Source organism: Macrotis lagotis, chromosome X (assembly GCF_037893015.1).
Source record: "Macrotis lagotis isolate mMagLag1 chromosome X, bilby.v1.9.chrom.fasta, whole genome shotgun sequence".
Taxonomy (NCBI): Eukaryota; Metazoa; Chordata; class Mammalia; order Peramelemorphia; family Peramelidae; genus Macrotis; species Macrotis lagotis.
In genome coordinates, this window is record NC_133666.1 from 663277599 (window position 1) to 663304090 (window position 26492).

Here is a 26492-nt window from a genome sequence, read left to right on the forward strand (position 1 = left end):
CAGGATAGAGGAAGGAACCTTGGCCTCTAAGTTAGAAGATCTGGTGTGTCTAGTCTTTACTGTGCTCCTAATGTATTGGTCAGACCTATTCCTTGCCCTAACCATGAGTTATATCATTCATAAAATGGGGGCGGGGTTGACCTACCTTAGAAATGGAGAACTTTTTTTAGTGATTCATTCAAATAGATCTCATGAGACAAATGATTATGAAACATTGAATGTTGAGAAATTCTACTTCTACTCTTTATTTTTGTTTATTTCATTCAACTATTCATTCATTTAAGACAGTTGCATTGAATAATTACTGTATGCTAACCATTGGTCTGGGTATCAGGTGAAGCATGTGTGTCTGTGTGTGTGTGTGTGTGTGTGTGTGTGTGTGTGTGTGTGTGTAGTATAGAACTTAATGGAGTGTGGTAGGAAGAAAAGAAAAACATACACATAACTATAATCCCCAGTACTCCTGACAAACTTATTAAAGAGTTTAAAAATTGCCATATGAAGTATTTTGGTTTGCTAAGTAGAGGTGGGGGTAGGGCATGACAGAGCTCTGTCCTGAGAATTCTCTTTTCTCTTTATCCTCTCTTTCTTGATGACCATTCACGATGATTTAAATGATTAATAGTTGACTCTTAGGTTTGTTTCCTCAGCAATTTTTGCTTTCCTGAGGTCCAGTTCCATGTTTCCAGTTGCCTAATAAATATTTTGACTTTCAACTGGAAGAACCATGGGCATTTAAATTCAGTATGTTTAAAATGAAACTCATCTTTCTTCCACATCTACCATCTTCTGAATTTCTCTATTTCTGTTCCCTATTTTACTCACCTCTTGTAGCAATCTAAGAATTTGTCACACTTTCACTCTGTGCATCCCCAATTGTCATTTGTACCCCCCGATTTCTCTTATAGCCAACCTTTTTCCTTCATTCCCATGTCCACCACCCTAGTATGGACCTTACAGTCCTTCATCACCTCTTGTCAGAACTATTGTAATAATTTCCTAGTTGATCCCTGCCTCAATTCTTTTCCTGGTCCAAATTATCTTCTACACAAATGTCAAAGTGAATTTTTTAAAGAACAGATCTGATTGACCTCTCTCAACCCCAGCAAAATAAAATAAAACTCTATACACTGAAGTTCTATACACTCTACATGCTGCCTCCGATTATCACCTGGATTTGAGCTCACAAAGATGGGACCTGGTGTTCTATCCACAGTGCCACCCAAGAGTCAAGAAAAACCCAGGTCAAATCCTACCTAAGACAATTACATACTATATGACCCTGGACAAGTAACCTAAAAACTGACTGAATCAGGTTCCTTTCTGTAATATGGGGATAATAATTGTTGCTTTATGTTGTTCATTCTCGAAGAAGACCAGTGACATCATGAGGGTGATGCCTTGCCTTACAAGTGAATTTGGATTTAAGTGAGGTAGAATTGTGCAGTCATCAACCTCACACACTGTTCCAGGGTTATCAGAGTCTAGTGGCAAGACAAAAGTCAAGATGACTGGCAATGACCCAGCAAGGATGATAATAACACCTACCTCTCAGAGTCTGTCATAAGGATCAAATGAAATATATTCGTAAAGCACATAATACATTGCCTCACTTATAGCTGGCACTTAATCAATGTTTATTTTCTTCTTTTATTTCCTTTATCACAGTTTTTGCTTAAGGCTTTTCTGATCTTAGCTTCTAGTGCCTATCCCTATTATATAAATAATATAATTATGTATGTTTGAATATAGATCCAGTTTGTTTTATTTTTGTTTCTTAATTCTAGTTTACTGCACAGCCCTGAATCAGAAGATCCTTTAGATCCCTTAACAAACGAGGATTTTTCTACGAAGTAATTGAGAAAGCTAATCTTTGTGACTACAGACAGTATGATTTGTCTTTTAAATAAATAAACAAACAAGCAGATAAATAATGTATAACATATAAATATATATTCAGTCAGCTCATTTTTTGTCTTCTGGTGTGGTACCCTTGACATTAGGACTGTGGTTTTTAAAAAGACTGAGAATATTGCTCCCAATTTTCAAGAATTAAACCACCCAGGTTTTGAATGATAGTCTCCTCTCCAATACTAATCAATGTAGTTGAGTCCTATTTCCCCCAGTTTTCACACTGCCATGCCTTCCTATCCTTTGAATCTTTCACACATTTTGTTAGCAGAATGTTTTGCCTGCCCTTGTCAGTTTAGGGCATAATAATACATTTATAAATTTGGACATTTTTTTCTTGGAGAAAAAAAGAAAAAGTAAATGCTATTTTTTCAATATTTTTTAGCAACTTTATTTGAAGTTAAGTTTTATAAGTAGCAAGGGGGTGTCCCTTGAAAAGAAAGTGTGGTCAAACTATTGCCTAAGATTCTCATCTTTTCAAAGGATTTTTTTGTTCACTTTCTCTTCACAACATTCCTATCAGGCAGATATGGAGTTTTATCATCATGCCCATCAATTAACCTTTCTTTTTAAAATTTTATTTAAAGCAATGGGGTGAAGTGACTGGTCAAAGGTCACACAGCCAGGTAATTATAAAATGTCTGAGGTTGGATTTGATCTCAGTTCCTCCTGACTCCAGGGCTGGTGCTCTATCCACTGCCCCACCTAGCTGCTCCAACCTTTCTTAACATCAATTTCTTTTCTCCTTATCAAAGAATGCCAGCATTGAAGATCTTATTCAATACATCCTCATTTTTGCTTTGGGGAAACTGAGCCCCAGAAAGGATGGGTAACTGCCTTTGGACCTCTGCCTTATTTTTTTCATTTTTCCTTTATATAGACTATCCCCTATGCCTGGAATGCTCTCTTCTATTTTTCAGAATCAACTTCCTTATTAGCTAATTTTATCCAAGGAACAGTTTCTACATGTGTTCTTTCATGGTTTCCCTCTATCTTTATTGCTGTTCTATGAAATTGCTATGTATTCTTTGGTAGTGATTTAGTTGTTCACATGAAGAAACAATGTGATACAATGGGAAAAAAACACTGACCCTGGAGAGATAGAACCTGAATTCAATTTCTGCCTCTGATGCTCTCTATGTGATTTGGGCAAATCATTTAATTTCCCTCCTCAGTTTCCTCATCTGTAAAATAAAGAAGTTGGATGAGAAGACTTTTGATTTCCCTTCTAGGTCTGTGATTCAGTTCAGAACACAATAAACATTTTTAATTTTTTATTATTTTTTTTTGCAAGGCAATGGAGTTAAGTGGCTTGCCCAAGGCCACACAGCTAGGTAATTATTAAGTGTCTGAGGCTGGATTTGAGCTCAGATCCTCCTGACTCCAGGGTCGGTGCTCTATCCACTGCGCCACCTAGCCACCCCCCACAATAAACATTTAAGAAACACTTATTGAACTGAATTGGATCTGTAAAAGGATCTCGCTACAAACAGGAGATGTTCTAGATCTAGAAATGCTGTTACCAGGATAGATAGAAGATATAAAATGCTATTAAGAAAATATTCTTATGTGATGGAATCTGGGAATCTTAGGAGGAAAGCATTGATGGAGACCATTTAAGTAAAGGTCATTGGAGGGAGAGACAGAAGTAATTGTTCCATGGTCATATACTATAGACCACTTAGAAAGAGACAAAAGATGAGAACTTTTGGGGACTAGAAAACAAGTTTGGCACAAAGTTATTATGAGTCATGGTCAGGAACTTAATATTTACAGGTATTTAGTAGAACTTTTGTCTCTTTATCTTTCTCAAAGCAGCCTTTTCTTCTTCGAGGGCAAAGTCTTCAATGGTTCTGATTCTTACTAAAGGGGGGGAATTAGATTCTGGGATGAAATGAGCCCTCTCTCCCAGAATTTTATATTAGAGAAGTGGGATAAATATAGACATAGCCTGACATATCCCCCCAGATTGTAGGAAAACAGTTTTTAGAGGAAAGAGATGTAGGGTTCCACTGTGTAAAATTTTTCAAAAGGAATCAACCCAGGGGAATGAGGAAAAGATCAGAAATGAACAAAAAATGGGGGCGGCTTGGTGGCACAGTGGATAGAGCACCGGTCCTGGAGTCAGGAGTACCTGAGCTAGTTACCTAGCTGTGTGGCCTTGGGCAAGCCACTTAACCCCATTGCCTTGCAAAAAAAAGAAATGAACAAAAATGGCAAACAGGGAGTGGATACTCAAGATTAAGTTGGAATTTGGTAAGAAGATGACTAGTGGGCTATGATTAATTCAAAATGAATTATATTCTTGGGTATGGAAGTGTTGACTGATACAATTACTGAGTCTGACAGTGATAGTATGAAAGATCATGAAAAACAGAGGAGTTTGAAGAGGGGTAGATATACTAGTTTCCTTCCCCCCCCCCAACAAGGAATTATACTTTTTTTTAACTCAGAGCATAAAATCAGAAACAATCTAAGTTATTGAGGCAAGTTTATATTTGGGGTTAAAAAATGACTACTACCGAGAGCTGCTCCAAATGGATTGTCCTGCCTTCTCTCCCTTGAAGATCTTTAAAGGGGGGCCATAAGAATTATGTTATAGAGGGGGTGTTCTTTGTGTAAGAATTGAAAGTAATTATGTCTTCTCTGAGCAGAAAGTACAAAGAGGAAGAAATAGGCTTTATGGAAAAAACCCAAACAAAACTTGTTAACAATGGGTACTATGCCAAGATGGAGTGAGACAATGGTTCTCAAGTGACAATGGGCTCCCCTTCACTTGTAGTTTTGGGCCAGACACCAGATGAACATGTTGTTGAGGGGATTTTTGTTCAGTTGTATCAGATGGACTCTGAGATCTGTTCCAAATCCGAGGTTCTATGATTTTTCTTTCTGTAATCCTTGATATCACTTCCAATGCTAAAATTTGGATTCCACAGGATCATATTAAAGAATAGTGGCATGTTTCAATCAAGCAACAAGCATTTATTAAGCACCTATGATATCATGCATTTTACTGGTTAGTCGATTGTTCTCACCATCTGCCTTCTCCACTTTTATTAATTATCCAGTTGAACAGAGCTGGAGGAAATAAAGTAACTGAGCCAACTGGGGCCACTACAAATTTGTTATCTAATCTCATTTGGGTCCTTACCCCAGTAAGTAATCTTTTTATTCTTTCCCCATCACCTCAAGCAGTCTTCTTAATCCTCTCTAATCAAATCTTTATCCCACTCCCCATCAGAAGCTGTTTAATTCTTTCCTTCTCTCTTTAAGCATCCCACACCATCCCTACTCCTGATTCCCTCATCTAAGGGTCTTTCCTTAGAAATTACTGAGAAAATAGGGGGGCATTTACTGTGACCTTATTCTTTCTCTTTTGTTTTCTTCAAACCCCTTGCCATAACCCCTTAAGCAAGAGAGCATAGAGAGAGAATAGAAGTCAGCTCAAGATAGAGCTTTGGACAACACCCCCATTGGGGGTGATCCAACTGTTTCTGATTCCACAATTCATGCTTTTCTAATATATCTTTCTATTTTTACTTGTTCCCTGGCTATCACCCCATTATAGGTGATCAATACATTGGCTTTGCCCCAATTCGAAACAGCATAATCTGCAAATCCTGGAATGGACTTTAAGTTACACAATGCTAGCCAACACCTTTGCAAATATTTTAAAATACAGTCAAGTCAAATTTATTTACAAGTTATCTTAACTGAATGTGTGATGATAAAGTTGTGTGTAAATATTCACTATAGAAATTTGGGATTCAACAATGCAATTTAGATTCCTTTTACTCCACAATGCAGCCTGCTGCTGAGCAGGAGACCTTTCAGGTCAAAATATTGAATTATCCTCCCTTAATTCTGAAAATGTGTGCACTGCCACACTTAGCCTGGCTTGATTCTTTATATAGGTCTAAGGGATGATGTTGTCTATTGTCTAATAGAGACACAGAGAGGGGAAACAGGAGATAGCTGAATGAAGGGGCAGGACAAGGAAGGGGAGCAGCTTTTTCCCCAAATCCTGAGTCTGTCACTATCTATGTCATCTTGGGTAATTAATTGAACCTCCCACAACCTCAGTTCCTTCATCTATAAAATGAGGAGTTTGGATTAGATTGCCTGACGTTCCTTCAAGTTTTAAATCTAGGAAACCATGTTCCAAAATAGGGTTTTTATAGAATAATTTAAACTTTTGATTATATGTTGAAAAATTCCTAAATATAAGACATAATCTCTTCAAATATATAACCCCTAAACTCCAAGAAATCCATAGCCTATGGAAATGATTTCAAATATTATCATACCACACTATATTTTTGTCTATAATTGCCAAGTTAAGCATCCTAAAGTATACTAATATTTTTATGCTGTGTATAAATTTTATATTATATTTCAATGCATTCATATGTTCTAAGGCATCAAGTTACTCTTTTGCTCAAAGTTGTTCAGTGGCTCCCTTTTGCCTTTAGGATAAACAGTAATTCCTCAGCTTGTCATTTAAAGTTCTTTATAAACAAGTTTCCATTTATCTTCCAAAATATACTTCACATTGTTTATTTTTACAAAGTCTCTATTCCACTATCATTATTCCAGTCAATAGTTATTTGTCAAACGACATAGCAGCTCCTATCTCTGCAGCCTCCCAAAAGTTAAAGTCTTTTCCTTAAATGAAGTTCTTTTCTGCCTCCTAGATCTTTTAGATCTTTCAAGGTTGGGCCCAGGAGCCACTAAGTATGAAGCCTTCCATTATCTTCCAGATTTGAATGTTTGCTGCCTCTTCATATTCCCTTATATTTATTTCTCTGCTTATATGTTGTTTCAGCCCAGTATAATGTCAACTCTTTGAAGGTAAGAAATGTTATGTATTGCTTTGTCGTTTTCTAGCACCTAATACAATATTAGGGATAGAGAAGACATTTAATCAAATGTTAATTTTTCAAAAAATTGAACAGTTAGTAACTAGATGCTGTTGTTCAGTCATATCAGTTATGTCTGACTCTTTGTGACCCCATCTGGTCTTTTCTTGACAAAGATACTAGAGTGGTTTGTCATTTCTTTCTCCATTTTACAGAGAAGGAAACTGAGGTCAATCGGGTTAAATAAATTGCCTGTAGTCAGCAAGTCTCTGATTTGATTTTAGGTTTTCCTGATTGAGCCCCAGATCTCTCTATACTGCACCACTTAGTTGTCTGATCACTAGATAGGCAATGACAAAAGTAGAAGAACCCTGTCCACAAGAAATTTGTGTCTTAAGGCAGAGGGACAAGTGGGTAAGGGGTAGTGGTAGGGAAGATAACTCATGAGTAAAGATGATACAGAATAAGGAGTGAGTGGGACAAAGTGAACAAACAGTTTGAGGATGTTTATCCTTTGTTTTCCAAGAAGACAATGATATCAGGGAAAGGTAATATCAGGACAAGCAGATGCATTTGTTTTTTAGTGACGGCTGCTGTGCTCAGTCACCAGTCTCACTTTCTCCTCCAGAGCCATCTGGATCCAGTGACCAGATGTGAATCAGAACATCGTATTGTGTAGAGAGAGAATTGGACTTGGAGTCAAGAAATCTTAGGTTCAAATCTTTCTCCAACTTGCTTGTAGTGTGATCTTAGATAAGTCATTTTTATTTCTGTGCTTTGATTTTCTCATTTTTGTGAAATTTGTGAAGTGAGAAGGGTGGAATTGATAGTCTCAACATCCCTCCCAGATCTAAATCTGTGATGAAGGATTTTGTTTTGTTTTGTTTTGTTTTCAGTCATTATTCAATTGTGTCTGATTCTTCATAACTCCATTTGGGATTTTCTTGGCAAAAGATACTGGAATGATTTGCCTTTTCCTTCTCCAACTCATTTTATAGATAAGGAAATTGAGGTCAACAGGGTTAAGTGACTCGCCCATGATCATACAGCTAAAAATGTCTAAGGTCAGATTGGAACTCATGAAGAGTTTTCCTGATTCCTGATCTGATGCTGTATCCACTGAGTCATCTAGCTACTTATAATGGATTTTAGACTCTTTGTATCTGCTGTTCTATATACATCTACTTTTAGCAACTCAAGCAGATTTACATTGCTGTGATCGATGTTCTGACCAAAGCAAGGAATTCACTTGGCAAAATGTGATTGAGATAATGATGGAACCTGGTATTTCCAATGGACAATAAGTCAAACTTGATTATTTATTTACTTCTATGCTATTTTATATACAATGAGTTGCCATATCATAATTTCAGTTATAGAATATTAGGTTCAGAAAACAATTTGGCATTAATGATCAACATTCAAAAAATTTTGTTTATTATCCAATAAATCATTTCTATATGGCCCATATTCAAAGAGATTCTAGTAATATTGCATTATGGCTGATGCCCAGGGTTATACAGGGGAAGGAAAAACAGAAACACTGGCTCCAGATGGCTCTTGAGACTGGTGACTTAGCACAGTCCTCCCCCCCCCACTCAAATCCAATTATCATGCTTGTCATGGCATCACTTCCCTGATGTCATGTCTTATTCAAGAATGAAGGACAAACATCATCATCATCATCATCATCATCATCAAAAGAGGTCATAAAGAATTGGACACAACTGAAACAACTGAACAACTCTGTCCTAGTCAGGATGGATCCCAAGTACTTTATTCTGGATGATCCTGAGCATCAGGGTTAAGGAAGGAAACTGAGAGCAATCAGATGGTTTGGAATCCTTGGCTTATTTAGGATCAGTTTAAGGAACTGGGCATGTTTGGAGAGTGAAAACTCAGAAGGAAGCTTGTTTTCCTTAGAATATTTTGGTGGTTGTCTTGTTAGAGATTACACTTGCCTTCTTTGACCCCAGAAGGCAGAACAAACAATCATTCAATCAATATTTATTAAGTAGCCACTATGTAAGACAGTATAGTAAGAACTGAATAACTGAAAGCAAAAAAGACACAACTTGTCTTCAAGGAACTTGAAATCTAGACAAGAACCAGTTATGTGGAAGCTGTAAAGAAGGCTTAATGTTGGGGAAAACAAATAAACAGACTTCCTGATGGTTGAAGGAATCCTTAAGAAAAATTGGCTACCTTGGGAAGTTATGGGAATACTATAGTGAGGAGTTTTTAAACATTTCTTTAAGGCAATGGAGTTAAGTGACTTGCCCAAGGTCACACAGCTAGGCAATTATTAGGTGTCTGAGGCTGGAGTTGGTTCCAGGGCCAGTGCTCTAACTGCTGTGCCACTTAGCTGTCCTGGATTTGTTTTTTTTTTTTTTTTTGTATAATCTGAACTCAGTGATTACTGAGGTCTTTTCTAGCATTCGGCAATTCTGTCATTTAGAAAGTCACAATGCCCTAACAAACTTCCTGTCTCTAGGACAAGCTATGCACTCTGTAGGAGTGGGATGGGGTTGCACTGGGTCATTCCCACTCTTCCCTAGTCCCCACCATGGCCCCTAGGATGACCTTTCTCAGTGGCTGATGGAGGGTTGGGCATGGCATAATATGATGAAAAGAGCATGTATTAAGTGCCAATGGTCTAAGAAAACGCTGCTAATATTGTAAGATGATCAACTAACTACGAATGACTTAGTTATTCTCAGCAATACAATGATGCAAGACGACTATGAAAAACTTATCGTGAAAAAATGCCATCAGGGCAGCTAGGTGGCGCAGTGGATAGAGCACCGGCGCTGGAGTCGGGAGGACCTGAGTTCAAATCCGGCCTCAGACACTTAAGAATTGCCTAGCTGTGTGGCCTTGGGCAAGTCACTTAACCCCATTGCCTTGCAAAAACCTAAATAAAAATGCTATCTAAACCCAGAGAAAGAATTGATGGGGTTTGAATAAGAGTTTGAATTAAGATTTCTTGGGGTTTTTATATAGGTCTAAGTTTTCTTTTACTACATGACTGCATACATACAATCCATATCCAGTTGCTTGCCTTCTCAGTGAGAGGAATGGGGAGGGAAGGATAGAAACAGGAACTCCATTTTAAAACCAAATGTTGAAAATTGATTTTACATGCCACTGGAGAAAAATAAAATACTAAACAAAAGTGGGGGGGAAAGAACAAAAAAGCATTGTGCTAGTTAGTACGGGGGGAGATAGAATATCTGACTTTGATATGATCTCTGATCATGAGGAATTTACAGTTTAGGAGGCAGTGAAGATACCAATGGATAGTGATAATAAAAATAGTAACGATAAGGGTTTTGAGATGCCATTTCCATATATCTCCTTTAATTTATAGTATTACATGGTACCCACATGAGATATACACAACAGAATACAACACAGGGGGTAAGAGCCAGTGGTAACATAATTCTTGACTTTGATCCCATGCTACATGAATGAGCAAACAGATTCCACAAAGTTGTATGAGAATCCTTGAAGAAGGTCAAATGGATGGTCAAAAGCTATTTCACTCACTGATGACAGAAGCAGAAGCTTCTGGAGTGGAACAAGGCGGGTGATCATTTGTATAGGAAGTATCCAAAAGGAACACAGATCATACTGAGGCACAGGGTCAGGAAAAAGGGAGCGGTCAAATAAAGAGGGCAGTTGACAAGAATAAAATTCATTTAAATAAAAGTCTTACCATGGCCAAGGGAACGATTCCCACGAGGTCCTTCTGACTGATGAATATTTCAGAGACAGCAATGTCTGTAGTCCCCTTTCGGGGATATTCTACTTGCCAGGTGATGGGCTGGGTCCCTGAGAGGCTGCTGAAACTGGCAATTTCAAAGTTCATCTGTACAACCTCACTAAATAAACTGCTGCTTCTGAAATTAAAGTGGAAAAAAAATGGAATCAGATGGATAGTCTACAAAGCATTGGGACCCTTCCCTTTCTACTCACATTAGAACAAGACCTGATCTTTCTTAAGCAATTTCACAGAACCAGTAAGTCATTCTGGGGCTCCTGCCAGGGTTTTCCCCATCTTTCATTTGGAAAATAGAAGCAAAATGACAAAAGTTAAAATAGAAATTAAAAAAAAATAAATGGTATTAAAGAAGTAAATATGACAACCTTTTTTATTTGTCCAAGTTAATAGGCACATGTTAAAAAAATTGTAAGAACTGAGGTTTCGTGATTGATCATTGTGTACAGCAAAGCCTTTATTTTGCTGTTTACTAAATTTAGAATGCATTTGAGAAAGGAAAAAGAATGGAGTTAGAACCTTGGCAGATTAGAATTAATTGGTTAATGATAATAGCTAATAATTATTATCTGCTTAATAATAAGTATTATTTCATGACTTATAATAATAATAATTATAACTAGCAAGTATTAATTGACTAGTGATAATAGTACTAAGAGCTAGCATTTATATAGCATTATAATTTCAGCATTATAATGTTTGTAAAGCACTTTACAAATATTATCTCATTTAATCTTCACATCAAGGGGAAGAGATTGTGACATTCCCCAGATCAAGCAAGAGATAAAAGATATAAAGACAAGTCCGGTATATACTAAAATATTTATACAAGCTCACCTTTCTGAAGTGGCAAAGAGTGGGGAGGGGGAAGTAGATCTCATCTACTGGGGAAAGGCTAAATAAAATGTGTTACCAATGATTTCTTCATTGTTTAATTTACTGATCTTTTCTCAGGCTTCATCCTTTTTTGAACTCTTAGTAGCTTTTGACACTATTAATCACACTCTCCTTCAATTTCTCTCTCTCTCTCTCTCTCTCTCTCTCTCTCTCTCTCCCTGTCCCCACCCACCCATTTTTGGGTTTCTCTGCTATTGTTTGGTTGGTAAAATTCTTTGTGAACCTTAGCATATTCTATGTGCATGACTGTTGTTGTTAATATTATTACTGTTTTTCCCTTCTACCTGGATCCTCCTCCTCAACTTCTTTGGCCTGATTTCTATCCATTATTATGCCCACTAAATGTCAATGTCCCCCAAGGCTTTGTTCTATATACTCTTTTCTCTCTGCTCACTCTTATTACATGATCTCATCAGCTCCCACTTGCTCAATTATCATTTCCATGCAGATGACTTCGAGGTCTCAATATCCATTATTAGTCTCTCTCCTGATCTCATATATTGCCTTGCTTTTTTGCAAAGGTAGGAGAATATGGGTGTGGAGGAGAGTATGAAATGTCAAATCTGGTTGATGTATTGGTTAGCTTTGCTGAATTGGTTTTTCCCTCCTTCTTTCTCTTTTTTATTCTTTGTTATAAGGGATGCTCTCTGGTGGGGGGAAGGAGGGATAACAATATATATATTGGAAAAGGAAGCAATCCAAAAATAAAGGCATCACTAAAATTATTTTCAACATGATTAAGACAATCAAGTCAATACACATTTGCTGAGTCCTAAATATGGCACTTTGCTCTGAAGTATTTAAATGCATGGCAGAGAAGTAATAGGTCCTTTTAATTTAAGTTTTTATGGATATTTTTGTTTTTATATCACTTTAATTGTTCAAATATTCTCTCTCCTCCCCCATACAGGGAGTCTTGACTAGCAAATGGTTCTCCTAAAAAGAAGTCCACAGAATACATTTTTTAGTTTAGTATGAATTATTAACACTTTTTCCATTACTTTTTTCAATCCAGACAATCATCAAAATAATAAATCAAATCCTGATACCATTTTAAGAGCTTTTGAGAGCTAGGTTGATTTAGTTTCAAAATATCCCTGGCAGTTATCTCTTGGAATAAAGAATTACCAAAAAAAACCAGTTTGATAAAGTCAACATATATATCAAACTCAAAAGTTTATACAAAACTCCATACATATCATTCCTGTTTCTCTGAAAAGAAAGAGGTTCAAATTTTATTTTCTACTTGGGGGTTTTCCTCTGGCCCATGGGTTCTTGTGAGCCATGCCACAGTAGAACAAGCGAGCAATGGCCAACAAGATAGATTGAATCGAGACTTTTTAATGGACTCTCAACAGAGGTTAGCTTTGTTAAGTTCATAGAGGCTCATAATCAGAAGGTTGACCACCTGATGGTGAATTTTATTTTACTTCTTAATAGTTTTGATCAATCATTATAAAACAATTTATTAAGGATTGTGATCTGCAATGATGGAAAGAGTAGCCATACTGTTTAAAACCTAAAGCTTTTGAATTTGAAGAGATGTGCCTAGAATGATTCCAAAGAACATAAGATACAAGAAAGATAGAAGGCTGATCTCTTGTTTTATGGATCTTACATTCTTGTTGGAAAATATTCTAAAGATGATAGGCTCATATATCTACCATTGTTCCGTAGTTTCAGTTATGTCCAACTCTTCATTATTCCATTTAGGGTTTTCTTGGCAGAGATACTAGAGTGGTTTGCCATTTCCTTCTCTAACTCATTTGACAGAGGAAGAAATTGAGGCAAACAGAGTGAAATGACTTGCCCAGAGTCCCACAGCATGTGTCTGAACTCATGAAACTATCTTCCTTATTCCAAGTCCAATGCTTTTTTCCACTATGCCTTCTAGCTGCCCAGATCTATCATAAAAAGGGATCAGAAGGCTTTTTGGTACTCCTCCAACATTTCAGAATTGAGAAAACTTGAATCTTGAAATAGCAAAGGGACTTTCCCCCTTTTCACTCAATTCCTAAATATCAAAAATGGAATTTGAACCCGTCTTCCTCCTTCAAGTGAAGAGACTTTTCCCCTTTTTCATTCAATTCCTAAATATTCAAAATGGAATTTTAATCCATCTTCCTCTTATAAATTGCATATCAAAGGGTCTTGAGAACCTTAGCCATGTCACTCTCCCTTTGCAAGGAGGAACGAGGTTTTTGGGACTTTGGTACCAAGTACCGGTCTACAATATCCAAAGGTTTATGATATTTACCTAAAAATGGTCTGGTTGCACTTAAATACTATCTATTATGTTATACCTATCCTGATCTCTCTAGCTTCTAGTTTTCTGTTTATGAAATTATGTGGAATTTACTTTGCATATATTTTCTATTTACTTATCTTTGTATTTACTGTGCCTCTAGCAGCAGAATTTAAGTTTCTTGAGAACAGGACTATTTTGTTTTTGTTCTTCTGTTCCCAGTACCTAGCACAGGAACTGGTATATAGTAGGGACTGAGCAGATGCAACCTGAATAAATTAATATATTCCTTGTATTGCTTTCAGGCAAGCAAACAATTAGTCAACAAACATTTATTAAGTGCCTTCTATTTGTTAGGCACCAGGGTAATTACTGGGGATATGAAGAAAGGCAATTCCAGTCCCTGTTCTCAAGGTGCTCATATTCTAATGAGAGAGATGAATGTGAAAACAACTTGATCCATACAAGAGAGCTAGAAGAAATAGAAGTGAAGCTCAGAAGGGAAGGAGATAGCTTCTGGGGGACACTGCAAAAAACCTGTAGCAAGTGAAATTTGGGCTCAATCTTGAGATGTGTTGTGGAAGTTGTGAAAGACTTTAGAAGCCAAACAGAAGATTCTTCTGGAGGAAGATCCTGGAGGAAATAGGAGCCTGAAAGTCATTGCTAGAAGAATTTGCTGGTTGATATATGGGATCCTGGAGCTAAATGCTTTGACACAGAGGTGAAAAGGGAGAACGTTTCAAGCATGGAGGTAGTCAGGTCAAAGGCATAGAGTCTAGAGATGAAGGTAGTTTAATAGATAGGGCATTCAAATTGGAACCATGAAGTCCTGAGTTAAAATTTAGCTTCAGCTACATATCAGCTCTGTGACCCTAGGTAAGTCGTTTAACTTTGTCTCCAGTTCCTCATCTGTAAAGTGAAGAAGATAATGGTGCCTAACTCTCACAGTTGCTGTGAGGATCAAATGAGGTATTATTTGTAAAACATTTTATAAATATTAAATTCTTATCATGGAAGAAACAGACAAGCATTTTTAGAAAGCCTAATGTGGACTCTAGGAAGAGGGCTAAAAGTTTTACATATATCTCAATTGATTTTCTGAATCAAGCACTGAAGGTAGGTGCTTATCATCACCATCATCACTATAATCATCATCATCAAAATCAACATCACCAACATTATAATCACCATCATTTAAAAAAGAATAGTAATGATTATCCATGCATATCTATATCAAATTACTTGTCTTGGGGAGGTTAGAGTGAAAGGGGGGGTAAGGAGAAAGTATTGCAAAAATGAATCTCGGGGCAGCTACATGGTGCAGTAGATAGAGCACCAGCCCTGGAATCAGGAAGACCTGAGTTCAAATCTGATTTCAGACACATAATAATTACCTAGCTGTGTGATCTTGGGCAATTCACTTAACCCCATTGCCTTGCAAAAACAAAAGCAAAAGCCCAAAAACCAAAAATATAAAAATGAATGTTGAAAACCATCTCTACAAGTAATTGGGAAAAAATAAAATAGTATTGAGAGAAAAGAATAGTAAATGGGCTTGTTATTATTATTTAGTTAACAGCATGACACCATTTGGGATTTTCTTGGCAGAGATATTTGATTTTGCCATTTCCTTCTTTATAATATAAAAGAGGCAATTGAGGCCAACAGGGCTAAGTGACTTGCCCATGGTCACACAGATAGCAAATGTCTGAGACCAGATTTGTATCCAGGTCTCTTGATTTCAGAACTGGTGATCTGTCCATTGTGCCATCTAACTGCCCCCAGGGTATCTTAATCATAGAGTGTGTAGAGGGGAGTGAAGTATAAGAAGACTAGAAAGGTAAGAAAGGACCAAGTTGTGAAAGACTTTAGAAGCCAAACAGAAGATTCTTCTGGAGGAAATAGTAGCTAGAAAGTCATTGCTGGAAGAATTTGCTGGTTGATATATGGGATCCTGGAGCTACCTGCTTTGAGCTGAAACAAGTCCACGTAGAAACATAAATTCCAGCTTTAGAAGGTTATAGTCTGATGTCAAGAGATACTAGAAATTCTGCTACATATCATTGGTTGTTAATCAGAAAGGAGGCCATGAGAGGTAGATCGAGACATCTTCTGGGCAGAGATCCCTGAAGATTGAGAAGCAAACAGAAATCTTTGCAGAAGCCCTGTCTACCAGTAGCCAATTGCTGCACCCACACAAACTACAGACCATCACACTTATAGTCCTGAGTAATGGCTGTATTTTAGCACTTAAATGACTATGCAGTGAGCCCAAGAAACACCACTTGTTAAATCAATAATTTGGATTTATCACAGTAACTCATAAATTTCCAAAATTGGCTTTTTTTTTAAAGAGTTGTCTCTCACTCAAAGGCAAATATATTTTCCCAAGCAGTCATAATGAGGTTTTGACCACTGGATATAAAATTTACTCAAACCTTTTAGTCCTACAAGGCTATCTCATTTGAAGCCATGAATAGTATTTACAAGATGTTGTGAAAACTTTCCAGAGGTAGACTGTATGTGAGATAGGAGGAATTCCGAATCTTAAGAAATGGAAAAGCTTTCGAGACCATCTTATTTAAACTGATGGTGATTATCTGGTCAAGAATCCACTCTAAGAGGCAACATTAATAGAATATTTTAAGGCGTCTCATTAGTTTCTCCCTACCACTCTATGAAATGGGTGCTGTTATTTTCAGATTTTATTCACTTGTTTCAGTTGTGTCTGACTTTCCATGACCCCATTTGGGTTTTTTTTGGCAAAGAGACTGGAGTGGTTTGCCATTTCCTCCTCCAGCTCGTTTTACAGGTGAGGAAACTGAAGCACATATGGTCACACATCTAGTAAGATTCTGAGGGTAGATTTGAATTCAGAAAAATAAATGTCTTTCCAGCTCCAAGCCTCGAACTCTGTGCACTTTATTATCATCAGTTTGTAAGTTGATTAGATATTCCCCAAAGTGAACAGGACTTCTCCCATTTTTGTGTCCTCTCAAAAATTGTCTGCCACAGCTAGAATGTCTTCCTTCCTTCCGTCTATCCTCACTTGTTTCAAGGCTCATCTCAAATGTCACCAAATCCATGAAGGTATTAATGTTCTCTCCTTTAAAATCCCTCCTAATTATTTCTTTGTTTGCATATTGTATTCCTCCTCCACTCCTACCCCACCTAAAATGTCAGCTCCTTAAGGGTAAAGACTATGTTGTTTTTGTCTTTTGTATCATCCTAAGCTTTGGTACATAGTAGGCACTTAATTCTTTTTGTTGAATAGCTGTTGAAATTTAATAACTAGAAAATAAGATCTCGAAGCGCTTATTTTAAATGAAGGACTATACCCTCACTTCCTTTAACACCCTTTATAAGTAAATCCTTTATCTTTGTGATCCTGGGCATGCTTATCCCTTCAGCATTCCAGATCACTGGCATCAAATTCAAATAGTAACTAAAAAACATGTTGACTTAGAAAACCATAAACTGGCATTATCTATGTCTTATTTTATTTTTTTATTATATTAAATATTTCCCAATTTTGTGTTTCTTTATGAACTAGTTCATTTTGAACATAGTTCAAGTTATTGGCATTCAGAACATCTTTCCCAGCTGTTAGCAGCTCCAAGCATGAAAGGACAGAGGGGAAAATTTAATTTTATAAATAAAAACAAAAAAAAATTCTACTTTCTATACATACAGACAAGAGTTAAAAAAGCATTTATTAACTCTTTTGGTGCCGATTTTTTTTTGTCTTTTGTCCTAGTGCTAAATATTTTGGACCAAATTTTGGCCTAAGTATGAATTTCCTAAGGGATCATAAGAGTTGCAATTTTTTTTTGTTAGGTTTTTGCAAGGCAAATGGGGTTAAGGAGCTTGCCCAAGGCCACACAGCTAGGTGATTATTAAGTGTCTGAGGCCGAATTTGAACTCAGGTCCTCCTGACTCCAGGGCCGGTGCTCTATCCACTGCACCACCTAGCCGCCCCAAGAGTTGCAATTTAAATTAGATTCTTCTTAGCTGCCCTATAAAGAAACCTAAAATACTAAATAATAAATAAAACATTTTTTCAACATAGCATAATCCTGCACCAAAAGAATTAATATTTTATAAAATGTAAAATATTATGTAAATATAATAAAATATTTTTAATTAATAGGAAATTTCTGCATTGGGCAAGTTGCCTGGATGAATGTCTTTGATAACCAATTCTAGCCAACTCACTAGGTTAAGGCAAAACTTTTTCAGAGAACATTTTTATAAGTTCTAGTAGAGGGTTTTTCTTCACTCAGAAATCCACAGGTCCACTCCTTATCCCTACAAAATGCATATTTGTTGGTTGGGTGGAGTGCTTATGTAATACTTCTAGAGAGGTTGGGATTGATGGATTGCTTGAGCTCAGGAGTTCTAAACTACAATTGGACTAAATTCAAATTTCAAGGCTCATCTCAAATGTCACCAACTCCATGAAGGTATTAATGTTCTCTCCTCTAAAATTCTTCCTAATTATTTCTTCCTTCCTAAGTCCTTCCTAAGTCTGAAACCCATACAATGAGCCTTCTGTAAAATGGAGGGATAAACCTAGGTAGGGGAAGCAGCTCAGGTTGGAAATGGAGTGTTGACACATCAAAGCTTCAATTGGGTGAGACAGACCCTCGAATGGCTTCTGAACTTCTGACTGGGTGAGATAGGAAGACTGAGTCATCAAAAAATAAAAAAAAAGAAAGAAAAGAAGAAAAGAAAAAAAGTATATTGGCTTATTTACTCTACTGACAATTGCCATTTTGGGGGGAACTAAATAAATTTCGAGATGGTATTATTAGAAGAATGAATATGTATCCTGGGACTCTATCTCCCACTTCTAGGAGGGGTAAAGAAAGGCACAAGCATTTATTAAGTGCCTACTACGTGCCCAGAACTTTACAAATATGATCTTAATCTTGAACCTATAAAATATTGGTCTAACTCAAGTGAGCTCCAAAGGGGACTTTTGATAGGGAACTGCAACCTAGCTTTCTATTTGTCACCTTTACCTGAAAAAAATGAGAATCAAGCTGAACTGGGTCAGAAATAATCTCTTTGGTTAATGATAATGCCTCTTACTCTGATTAGTGTGAATGATCTTGCTGAGATAAAATAAACAGTGCTGTCAATGAATCAAACAGTAGCAGCAGTTTTCCAGTATCCCCAAAATAATAGAGTAATGAGAAGGAAACCGAGTGCCCCCTTTGCCAATTTAGATAACAAACACTTTCTATTGATTAGAACAATCCCTTAATGAAGAGTGAACAGACTGGTATATCATTTTGCAGTCGTCCTGGCACTAGCATAGGAACCAGGGGAGTATAAAACTCCATTTTGTACAGAGAACACAAAACCTTCCTTTACTCTGTTGCATAGTTAGTGGGATGGTATGTGTTGGGACTATGGATACATAGAAAGAGGGGATTTTCAAGGTCTCTGGAGTAAGGGAAAGGGTGAGAAGTTTGCTAAAGTCCTGAAAATAATTGGAAATAGTGGTTACTTGTTACCACGAGAGGAATATTTATACTTATGAAACCTGAGACTTTAATAGTCTTTATTGTCTATAAGCTTTTACATGAGATATAAGAAAGGTCACTGTGGTAGAGAAGTACAAATGATAATTAGAAAAGAAAATACACATCTCTCTGCCATGCTCTAGCATCTTGAGATAGGAGATCACAGAATGATAGCTGCATAATAAGGAAGGGATCCCAAAGGTCATTTCATACACTCTCCTAGTTGAAGGATGTCTCCCTTCTGCAACATGCATGACTACCACCCTTCTAGTCATTCCAGAGCATTTCCAAAACTGTGTGACTCCAGTCAAGTCATTTAACTTCTTAATCTAGTTTACTCATTTGTAAAATGAGAATAATAATAGCACCTACTGCACATGTTATTTGAAGGATCAAATGAGATAATCTCTGTAAGTAGTTTTGGAAGTTTTAAAGTACTAAACAAATGCATGGTAATTGCTATTATTATTATCTTAAGGGAATATGAACTGGACTTATGATTTTATCTGTATAGAGAATCCCAAGGTGAGGAAACTCCCTTCACCAATATTGATCAGCATCTTCTCTGCAACTTTTAGCATTACAGAATTGTCTAGAATACCAAGAAATGTAGGTATTTGCTCAGTCAGATAGCCAGTAAGAACCAAGGTCTTGCTGGATTTGAGGACAGCTCTCTTTCCACTCTGCTATGTTGCCTTTTTGGGTTTCATTATCATCATCACTGACACTGTCATCATTATTCCTCCTCCTCCTCCTCCTCCTCCTCCTCCTCCTCCTCCTCCTCCTCCTCCTCCTCCTCCTCCTCCTCCTCCTCCTCCTCCTCCTCCTTCTCCTCCTCCTCCTCCTTCTTCTTTTTCTTCTTCTTCTTCTTCTTCTTCTTCTTCTCCTTCTTCTTCTTCCTCTTCTTCCTCTTCTTCCTAATGTATTAACAAATCTGAGAAATACAGAATCTCTCAACTGTAAATCTGAGGAATCTAACATGGTCTAACCTGTCCCTGAATAAAAATGCTCTCCATATCAGCAATTCTTCCTCTGGCATTGGTGAACTTGCTTTTGAAACTATTTTGAAAACTAAAAAAAAGTCCAATGAGCATTCTTTGTAACTCTACATATTTTATGTATTTAAAACTATATTCTTTGAAGAAATCCTTAAGTTTCAACAAACTGCCCAGGGGAGTGCAGGATAAGGGCAATGTTAAAAATCCTATTCTCTGGCATCTCTGACAAATAAGCATCAAACTTTGTCTGGAGAACACTAGTGAGGCAGATCCCACTTCCTTCCAAGGTAGCCTAATCTACTTTATTCTAATTCTCTTTGCCAGAAACTCATTCAAGACAGAATCTTCCTCTCACCAATCTGGAGGATGAATAGACATGTCTCATTCATTTGAAAGTCAATAAAACTACCAATTTCACTTCAGATGTCTAAGACTCAGGTTCCTTCTGTATTGTAATCTACTTTGGAGAATTGTTATAAAGAATACCTGAAGCTCTTATACACTTATCCTAGGCACTAGAAACATCAGGTAATCCTATCCCTTGAGGAGCATCACTAATTGTTGGGAAGTTGTTACCTGAGAGCTAAGATGTAGCTGCTTCCATGAATTCCCTAGGAAGCTACTGTTTTCTAAGACTCCTGTTCATAAGGGAGGTCTATTAGGACTGAAATGTCCTTGAAGGCAAAGAGGATAACTTCTATGACTCTCTCCTCCCCGTAGAACTCAATTATCTTGCTTTTGGATGATGGTAGATAGACAAGACAGACAGAGACAGAGATGGAAAGATTCAGAGGACAGATAGAGAGACAAAGAGATGTTAATAGACTCAGAGGCAGAGACAGAAAGATTCAGAGATAAAGAGAGGAGAGGGGAGAGAGAGAGAGAGAGAGAGAGAGAGAGAGAGAGAGAGAGAGAGAGAGAGAGAGAGAGAGAGAGAGAGAGAGAGAAATCTTTCCTTATCACCATTTTTTAGAATCTTTTCAAACCAGATTTTTCAAGTCTTAAAGTCTAAGAAAGGACTCTTCAGGAGTCCAGATCCCTGGAAATTCACCCACCTGTATCTCCTTTCATAAGTCAGATCAGGAGGGAAAATTTATCCTCCTCTTTTGAAGTTCTTAGTCTGTCAAGAAAGACTGTATCCTTTCCAAAGACAGCACTTAGGGAACCACAAGAATGAGATAATCCAGATGAGATACATGTAGAATTCTGCCATCGGAACTTTGAAAATTGAGTTGCACATAATAGAAATTCATAGTTTCATGTACAATTCTTTTATTCTGCTCTACCATGCAAATGGGTACTAATTTCAGTCATTGTTTGCTAAGGATAGAATAAAAAAAATAAAATTTAAAACAATAAAAAGATCTTTGCATGTTCCAAATGTCATAGAAGATGGAAACTGGATCATTTCCAAAACTTGCTATTAAATTATATGCCTACTGAACCCTGCTAATGGCATAATGAAGAAGATGAATGAAATATGCAACAGTTTAATGTAGAGTTCGTGTTTATAATTGATTAATTTAGGAGCTCTGGGCAACACTGATGAGGCTAGGTTCTAAAATATCTAAAGGGTGCAGTGAGTGAATGAGTGAGTGAGTACCCTTTGTCAAAGACCTCTCTGCATGGGGTCACCTCTCTGTCTTAGTTAACACAAGCCGCTGGTGATGGAATCATCATACCTTTGTTTCATTTAGTTATTGATATCTCTGGAGGAGACTTAGTAAAGAACTATCCTACTTCCCTCAAATCATTTCACATCCATGTCATGGCATCACCTCCCTGATGTCATGGTCTTTTTTGAGGGCAAAGGACAAATGTTATCATGATTTCATGTAGATGAAGCATGATTTGGGCAAAGTAACAATGAAAACAACAAAAGACCGTGAATAGAATTTTATCTCAGCACATGTTATTAGAGGCAGAATTAGACTTGGGTGGTGTTCCAAGCAGGTGGGTATAAACTTGGGTTCACATTCTCAATTGTAAATACATCTTCCCTCTGTGTTTCCCATTTCATATGTCTTTGTTCTCTAGAACCTAGTATCATGCTTGATACATGGTGCTAAATAATGCTTGCTTTCTACAAACTATTTGATAACTAGATGGCACAGTGGATGGAATGCTAGTTTTGGCATCAGGCAGATCTGAGGTCAATATGGTCTCAGATTTACTGAGATATTCATTATGTGTCCCTGGACAAATCACTTCACTTCTATTTGGCTCAGTTTTCTTATCTGTGAAATGGGGGCAATAATAGCACCAATTGCAGAGGGGTTATGAGGATCAATTGAGAATAATTTAAAGTACTTAGCACAGTGCTTGGCACATAATAAGCATTATAAAAATGTTCATTGCTATCACTATCATCACCACCATCATCATCACCATCATTACTATCATTACTACCATCACCATCATCAACACCTTCATCATCACCTTCCAGGGTTGTTATGAGAAACGATACCTGGGAAATGCTTTGAATGGCGCCTAGTGCATAAGAAATTGCTATGCAAACTTGCTGCTATTATTCAACTGTATTTGACTCTTTTGGGCTTTTCTAGGTAAAGTCGTTTGCCATTTTCTTTTTTTTTTTAGATTTTTTTTTTGCAAGGCAAATGGGGTTAAGTGGCTTGCTCAAGGCCACACAGCTAGGTAATTATTAAGTGTCTGAGGCTGGATTTGAACTCAGGTCCTCCTGACTCCAGGGCCAGTGCTCTATCCACTATGTCACCTAGCCACCCCTGCACCACCTAGCCACCTACCATTTTCTTTTCCAGTGGATTAAGACAGAGGTTAAGTGACTTGCCCAGGATCACACATGTAGAGAATGTCTGAAGCCAGATCCAAACTCAGGTCTTCCTGAATTCAGGTCCAGTGCTCTTATTTACTAAGTCAATTTGTCATTTATTTATTCACTCCTTTATTTATGCATCCATCCTTCTATCCACACATTCATTTATTGCTCTCTATTTGTTAGCTTCATTTATTTTATTTGTATTTATTTGTTTTATATTCATTATTATTATTCCTTGCCACAGTTGTTATGAAGATAATCAAAATTGTAAAGCAATTAATAGTGCCTACCACATAGTAAGTTCCATATAAATTATTATCCATATTATTATCATCATCATCACCTTCCAGGTCATTATGAGGATTAAATGAAACAGTAATTATAAAGTGTCTAGTGCTTGGAAATAGTAAATGCTACAAAAATGTGAACTACTGGGGCAGCTAGGTGGCACAGTGGATAGAGCACCCGCCTGGAGTCAGGAGGACCTGAGTTCAAATCCAGACTCAGACACTTAATAATTACCTAGTTGTGTGAACTTGGGTAAATCACTTAACCCCATTGCCTTGCAAAAATATGAACTTATTATTAGTAGTAGTAATCATGATTTGGGGGTAAACTAGTTCACTTCTCTCTACTTCAGTTTTCTCATTTATAAAATGGGGACAATTCTTACAACACTTTCTGAAGTTTTCTTTTCCTTTTTCCTCTTTACAAAGCACATCATCACATGAAAAGAGTAAAATAGAAGTCATTAAGGAAATTTATGATAGAAGGGAAAGATGGGCTGGTTAGTCACATGAAACAAGTTTGAGAGATGAGGGGTAAGTGCTCCCATGATACAAGGGTGATGTCAGAACAAATGAAAGAGGGGAAGTTAGGTGGCACTCAGGTCAGTAGTACCTGAGTTCAAATTCAGCCTCAGACGCTTAATCTGTCCTCAGACACTTAATAATTACCTAGCTATGTGACCTTCAGAAAGTCACTTAACTCCATTGCCTAGCAAAAGCCCCCCCAAAAGAAAAATGAGTCTTCAGAATATTGAGTGTACCTTCTGTATGATAATATGAGGAGGAGTGGACAGAAACTCTTCAGGAGGGCAGACTTAGCTGGGTTAGGTAGGACCGTCATCACTTGGAAAGGAATTTCTTTATCAAGGAAATAATAGTCATATTGGATTTTTTTGTTTATAACTCATTATTATAATTATTTATAATTCTTACAATTATTATCTCATTTGATCCTCATAAGGACCCTAAAAAAGTAACAATAGCAACAACCAATAGTAATACAACAAAAATGACAGAGTAAAACAAAAACCATTCATTAGAGCTTCCGATGCGGAAGGCGCTGTGTTAATCTCTTTAGATGTTTTATTGATCTTCAAAACTGGGAATAAATAACAGTAATGTTAATAAAGATACTACTACTAATAATAATGATAAATAAAAATAAAGCTAACAAATAAGTCTAATCTAGGGACCTAGTAAATCTGGTGTTCTGTAACTGTTAAGTGTTACACTGGTATGAGCTGTCACTACTATAGGGATAGGGTCAGGTTGCCCGTGTTTGACTTAGAGCTCACATTTGGATCCCACAACGGGGGCAGCTCCCTGGCAGAGGAAGGCCAAGAAGAAGCTCCACACTGGTAGGGTTTCCTGCTCTATTCTGGGTTGCCAGGGAGCAACATCAAGGTTTTCAACTCTTAAATGATTCCTCCTGTTTTAACACTGAGGTAATCCTGGCCCTGAACACAGTCACATGCCATAAACAAATATCTCCCTGGTGAGCCATCAAACCTGATACTGAGAGAGAGTCAGATATCAGGGCCAGAATGAAACAGAAGGAAAAATAAAAAAAAAAGGCTCAAACCAATATTTTCCTATCATGTTCTCTTGGGAAAGATGCTTTTCTATGAGCCACAATGACCATTCTGACCCACTGTATCAAAGAAAAAAAATTAAAAAGAACTACTTTTCTCCAAGGCTCTCACAGTCATAACTGATGCAACCATAATCTTGATTGGCTTTTTGGGAGCAGCTGCAGCAGGGAGAGAGGGAGGAAGGGGGGTGGTAGTGAATTTTTCATATCAAAAGGCATAGTTGCCATAACTGTCTGGTGGAAGCAATCCAGAGGGACCTCCAATTTAGGGAGGGAAAAGCAGTTTTTAGGTGTCTTAGAAGCTGCCGGGATAGAGAGTAAAGATTCTGAAATGAACCGTATCCTTTGAGAAATCAGTTTAACGGCTGCAATTTAATCTGAGAGTAAACTGAGTTTATGTGAACTCCCTGGACTGGAGACTTCAGGGAAATGAATAATATCATGTACACACCGGAGCTGGAAAACATCATCCGTGACTGAAAAATAGTTTTTATCTCCTAGCCTTCCATATGCTGAAAGCGTGTTTCAAAAGGAATGGGCTGCAGCTGCCTTTTGCTTTGCTCAGGTTTGAGCTGCAGCCTTGGTTGTTATCCTGCTGCCAGATCCATGGTGCTCTTGTCTGGTGACTGGCTGTGGTTCCCTATTGCTGCCCTCAGGCACATTTTTGTTTACGATTTTGGGGGACAGGGGAGGTTCTGCATTCTAATAATGACCCAAGTTAATTACTGACTGTTGGTCAACCAGAAAATGTTTATTAAAACACTGATCTCTGTAAGACAGGGCTGGTTGGATCAAGAAGGAGGTAGAGAATTATAGCATATTAAAAGATGAGATGTAGCATTAGAGGAAATATGGCCTGGGGGAGAGCTATCCTTAACATTAGGAAGACTTGGCTTTAGGTTTTGGGGTTGGGCAAGTCACTCAGTGGTGGGGAACTATTTTTTTCCTGCCAAAAGCAATTTGAATATTTATAAAATTATTCACAGGCTATATTTGGTCAAACATTTAATTAATTTGCCCCTGAAAGTTACTAGGTTTATTGAATTGAGAGTCCTGCCCAAGGTTGCCTTGGCAATGTCAGACCAAAACAGCCTGTGGGTCAGAGGTTCCTCACCTGAATTTCCTGAGGTAACTCTCTAAGAAGTTGCAGAATTTCTGACATTGGCAATAATTGTAAGAATTTCCTGTACTAATAAAATCACCATTCTAGTTAAAAAATAAGATTATAGCTTATTTATAAAAAATGAAATTATAATACATATAATAAATTATTAAAATATAGCAAATAATAATACAATTATAATAGAGGATTTTCTCTGGAGTCAGGAGACCTATTTCAAATCCTGCTTTAAATAGTTGTTAGTTGGTTACCATATGAAAGAAGATTAAACTCCCCAAACTCCAGTTTCCTCATGTATGAAATTCTGGCTAAGTTGTTAATGATTGATAACTCCATTTTAGCATGAATGAGGGATTAACAGTTGTGTTTTATTATTTGCATTGGAGGGTCATTCAGACCAATGGTTCTAAACTTGAGATCATTGAATTTGTTTCTACAAAGACTATTTTGATAATTATTTCAACATAATTGGTTT

The 26492-nt window shown here is 37.2% G+C and overlaps 1 protein-coding gene and 1 long non-coding RNA gene across 2 annotated transcripts in view; one reads left to right on the forward strand and one right to left on the reverse strand.

Moving 5' to 3' along the window:
- Window positions 1–26492, reverse strand: part of TMEM132C (transmembrane protein 132C) — a 540167-nt gene that overhangs the window by 125701 nt on the left and 387974 nt on the right. Inside the window, exon 4 of the mRNA XM_074205334.1 lies at window positions 10489–10672. Coding sequence (XP_074061435.1) covers window positions 10489–10672 — 184 coding nt within the window. The remainder of the gene's footprint in view (window positions 1–10488; window positions 10673–26492) is intronic.
- The window catches only part of LOC141501417 (uncharacterized), a 150506-nt gene that overhangs the window by 46867 nt on the left and 77147 nt on the right, over window positions 1–26492 (forward strand). The gene's annotated exons all lie outside the window — the stretch shown is intronic.